The 4,977-nt window shown below is 42.8% G+C and overlaps 1 protein-coding gene across 1 annotated transcript in view; it reads left to right on the top strand.

The window, feature by feature from the left end:
* The window catches only part of LOC143285233 (uncharacterized), a 12,875-nt gene extending 8,159 nt beyond the window's left edge, over nucleotides 1–4,716 (top strand). Inside the window, exons 7-9 of the mRNA XM_076592488.1 lie at nucleotides 79–153; nucleotides 2,922–3,056; nucleotides 4,052–4,716. Of these exons, the coding sequence (XP_076448603.1) occupies nucleotides 79–153; nucleotides 2,922–3,056; nucleotides 4,052–4,186 (345 nt within the window). The 3' untranslated portion in view covers nucleotides 4,187–4,716. The remainder of the gene's footprint in view (nucleotides 1–78; nucleotides 154–2,921; nucleotides 3,057–4,051) is intronic.
* Nucleotides 4,717–4,977: the final 261 nt, after the last annotated feature.

Genomic DNA, 4,977 nt, shown 5'->3' with positions numbered 1-4,977 from the left:
CCGAGGGTAAGCACTATGTAGGTCTCCATATCCGTCCTTCCTTCCTTCCTCCTCATACACGCTTATCTGTGTGTCCAGGATCGACCAGTGACAGAAGCCGACATCAACCCTCAGTTTGTGTACGTTCAGACACTGACCAAAGGCGACGTCTTTGTGAGTAAATAATAATCATGATAATAATAATAACAAGAAAGGCAAGGCCTTCAAGACTCACTTGTGATAAATTAAGTCCCCTAGCATTAATTACAGAGTAATTTCCCTTTTTTTACTATCTGCACCAAAACGTTTGCAAAATGAATAAAAATTCCATGCTTAGCAAAAGAAGTTCCTGTTTGAACAAAAAATGATAATAATGACTCCTCGTGTTGTTGTGTCAGGTCAAAGTGCCAAGTTTAGAGAATGCAAAAAATATAAATATAACAGTAAATGCAGTTTGCATATAATTAGGCTTCTTTTTAAAATTTTTTTGTGCCCATCCAAGAGGTGCAATATTGTTTTAAACAAGATGACTGGAAAGAACTGAATTTTTCCTATTTTTATGCCAAATTTGGTGTCAACTGACAAAGTATTTGCAGAGAAAATGTCAATGTTAAAGTTTATCACAGACACACAGACACACACACACACACACACACACAGACAACCGAACACCGGGTTAAAACATAGACTCACTTTGTTTACACAAGTGAGTCAAAAATACTACTGCTACTAATAATAATAACCATCATCATAATGATGACAATAGCACTACAACTGCTTACTAATGGATACTAACGGTGTCCAGGACGATGTTCGCACACTAAGGACGATGTATGGACGGTGCGAGCGATGCATGGAAACTAAAGACAGTGTATGAATGCTCAAGATGATGTATTGTCACTACGGACGAAGTATGAACGATAAAGATGATGCATGGACACCAAGACGACATATGGATGCTAACGACGATGTAAAAACACCAAGGACGATGTATGGAGACTTTGGACGATGTGTGGATGCTAAAGACAACGTATGAACACTAAGGACGATGCATGGCGTTAAGGACGATACATGAACATTAACGACGATGTATGAACACTAAGGACGATACATGAACATTAACGACGATGTATGGACACTAAGTACGATGCATGGCGTTAAGGACGATACATGAACATTAACGACGATGTATGAACACTAAGGACGATGTATGGACACTAAGGACGATGTATGGACACTGAGGACGATGTATGGACACTGAGGACGATGTATGGACACTAAGGACGATAACGAAGATGTATGAACACTAAGGACGATGTATGAACACTAAGGACGATGTATGGACACTAAGGACGATAACGAAGATGTATGAACACTAAGGACGATGTATGGACACTAAGGACGATGTATGGCGTTAAGGACGATACATGAACATTAACGACGATGTATGGACACTAAGGACGATGTATGAACACTATGGACGGTGTATGGACACTATGGATGATGTATGAACACTATGGACGGTGTATGGACACTAAGGACGATGTATGAACACTATGGACGGTGTATGGACACTAAGGACGATGTATGAACACTATGGACGGTGTATGGACACTATGGATGATGTATGAACACTATGGACGGTGTATGGACACTAAGGACAATGCATGGATGCTAGAGACAATGTATTGACGGAAAAGATGATGTATTGACTCAAAGGACTATGCATAGATGCTAAAGACGATGTATGCACGCTGTGGACAGTGTATGAACACTTTGGACGAGGTATGACGTTAAGGACGATGCATGAACATTTAACGACAATGTATGAACACTTATGACGATGCATCGACACTAAGGACGATGCATGACGTTAAGGACGATGCATGAACATTAACTACAATGTATGAACACTTATGACGATGTATCGACACTAAGGATGATGCATGACGTTAAGGACGATGCATGAACATTAACAGTATATGAACACTAGTGACGATGTATCGACACGAAAGATGTATAACCTTAAGGACGATGCATGAACATTAACGATAATGTATGAACACTAATGACGATCAGTGACGATGTATCGATTCTAAAGGCTATGTATGACGTTAAGGATGATGCATGAACATCAACGACAATTGTATGAACACTAATGACGATCAGTGACGATGTATCGACACTAAAGACGGTGTATGACGTTAAGGATGATGCATGAACATCAACAATTGTATGAACATGAAGGATGATGTATGGAAGCTAAAGACGGTGGTGCGTGGACACTAAGGACGATGTAAAGATGCCAAAGACGATGTATGGACACTATGGACAATGCATGGACACTATGGACAATGTATGAACACAAAGAACGATGTATGAACACAAAGAACGATGTATGAACACAAAGAACGATGTATGAACACAAAGAACGATGTATGAACACAAAGAACGATGTATGAACACAAGGGACGATGCATGGACACAAAGAACGATGTATGAACACAAAGAACGATGTATGAACACAAAGGACAATGTATGAACACAAGGGACGATGCATGGACACAAAGAACGATGTATGAACACAAAGAACGATGTATGAACACAAAGGACAATGTATGAACACAAGGGACGATGCATGGACACAAAGAACGATGTATGAACACAAAGAACGATGTATGAACACAAAGGACGATGTATGAACACAAAGGACGATGTATGAGGTTAAGGACAATGCATGAACATTAACGACAATTGTATGAACACGAAGGACGATCTATGGAAGCTAAAGACGGTGGTGTATGGACACTAAGGACGATGTATAGATGCTAAAGACCATGTATGGACGATGTATGGAAACTATGGACAATGCATGGACACCAAGGGCGATGTAGGGACAATGTCTGACCCCCTGCTGACCAGTGTGTCCATGCCATGTTCAGGGTCTGGCCCCTCTGGTGTTCAGTGACCAGCCCAGTCTGTGTCTGGTCAGTAACGGGGCGGAGTGTCTGATGATTGACCGGCGGTTCTATCTGGACAACTGCCCCCCACCCCTCTCTCGACGTCTGAAGACGGAGGTCAGTTGGGGTTGGTTTGGAATCTGTGTTGAGTGTTCCTGTTTGTGCTTGTTCGCTTTTTTCTTTCTTTCTCTCTTTGTCACGGTTTCTTTCTTTGATTCTCTTTCAGTGTGTTCAAAACTGTGCCAATGGCTCAAAAGCCGTGCCGCAACATTTCATCTGAAAATACGAGAAAGCGATAACATGTACCACCACTTTTGAAAGAGCTAGCCTGGCTCCCCATGGAATTTTAACGATAATACAAAGTTGACGTTCTTGTTTTTGTGCCTATGAATTAGGGACTTTTTTCCTTCTATATTTCAATAATGATGAATGATGACTGCAGTGATGAATATGCTGCTATGTGGGGGCGGAGGCGGGAATCCATTTAGGTTGGGGAATGCTCGACAAGGCTGTGTTCTCATCACATATCCTGGCGTCGCCCACCAGGCCGACAGATACAGACACCTGCAGTGTTAGTCAGGAAGTTTGAGGAGCAACACTCCTACAGGCACATCCGTGAAGTGGATGACCCTCGACTGTATGGTCCCAGTCTTCCCATTTTGATCCCTTTCCCCGCTTAACACTCGGTAAAAGCCTGCCACGGGCCTTAAAGAAAACAACAAAAAAACAAAAAACAGACGGGAATCGAGCCAGCGTCCAGTGACGGGTACAATAGCCGAGTGGTTAAAGCGCTGGACTTACAGTCTGAGAGTCCCATTAATCCATTCTGCCTTGGGGGTGTTCACACACCTCGACAGGCTTCCATGCCACATTGATGCAGGGGGAAAAAATCACAGGTTTACGTGTGGACATATTCAGAAATTTAATTATACCTGAGAAGTTAATTCCCTTTCCTTGTGTGTGTGTGTGTGTGTGTGTGTGTGTGTGTGTGTGTTATATAGCATATGTAGGAACGTGAAAACCGTTTTAATGAGACAAAAAGTTGACGCCAGAGCAATATTCGGGGCGCAGGGTTGAAAGAGTGAAACTCTTAACTTATTGTTTGTGTCCAGGTTTCTCCGTACCCGAGTGAGGCCAAGCTTCAACAAGACCTGGTCAACAGGATCAACTGGGACGTCTACAAGCGGGTGGTCAAACGGCAGGTGTGGGAGCAGTCCAAAACCCGCGGTAGACCCAGGACTTCATGACGTCACGATGACGACCTGGGACATATATGACGTTTTAGTATCCAAGCCTTCATGACGTCATCATGACGGATGAACCGGACGCCAAGAACGTCATAGGATCAACTTCGTGACGTCATCATGACCCCCTCCTCCTACCCCCCCATGGATGTGGGGGAATCGAGAATTGGCGTCAGAGAATCACACATACAGTGTCACAGGTGACGTACAATGTTGTGTTTCCAAATCGTATACCGGATACTTTTTTAAAATTTTTTATAATCTTATTTTATTTTATTATTGACGCGAAGGTTTTGCCATGCAAAAAAACCCCAAAAAACTGATCGACAGGACTCTTGGAGAAGGAGAAAATGATACCACCACTGTACCAGGCAACGGGAGGTTAATTCGCTTTAAACGCAGAAGCAGTGTGTGTGTGGTGGATGGTGGTTGCTCTTATGTGTGGGAGCGACACTAACTGCTGCCCGTCAAGACAGCCACTCTGGTCAAGCTCATAGAGATTTAGAGCAAATCTGTGCACGTGTTTTTTTTGGTTTTTATACGCGCGCGGTGTGTGTGTGTGTGTGTATGTGTGTACGTGCGTGTGTGTGTGTGTGTGTACGTACATGCGTGCGTGTGTGTGTGTGTGTGTACGTGTGACTTGACTTGACTTGACTTGACTTGACTTGACTTGACTTCATTTATTGTCATAAAATCCCGAAGGATTAATAGACACAACAAAGAACAAAGGGAACAAAGAAATAAACGGTCATCTAATACGCATGCACTGAAATACATAGTTGGCAAGTGTTTTT

The sequence above is a fragment of the Babylonia areolata genome, chromosome 8 (assembly GCF_041734735.1).
Source record: "Babylonia areolata isolate BAREFJ2019XMU chromosome 8, ASM4173473v1, whole genome shotgun sequence".
NCBI lineage: Eukaryota > Metazoa > Mollusca > Gastropoda > Neogastropoda > Buccinidae > Babylonia > Babylonia areolata.
The sequence above is the reverse complement of the archived record's forward strand: the minus strand, read 5'-3'. Positions and strand labels throughout refer to the sequence as shown.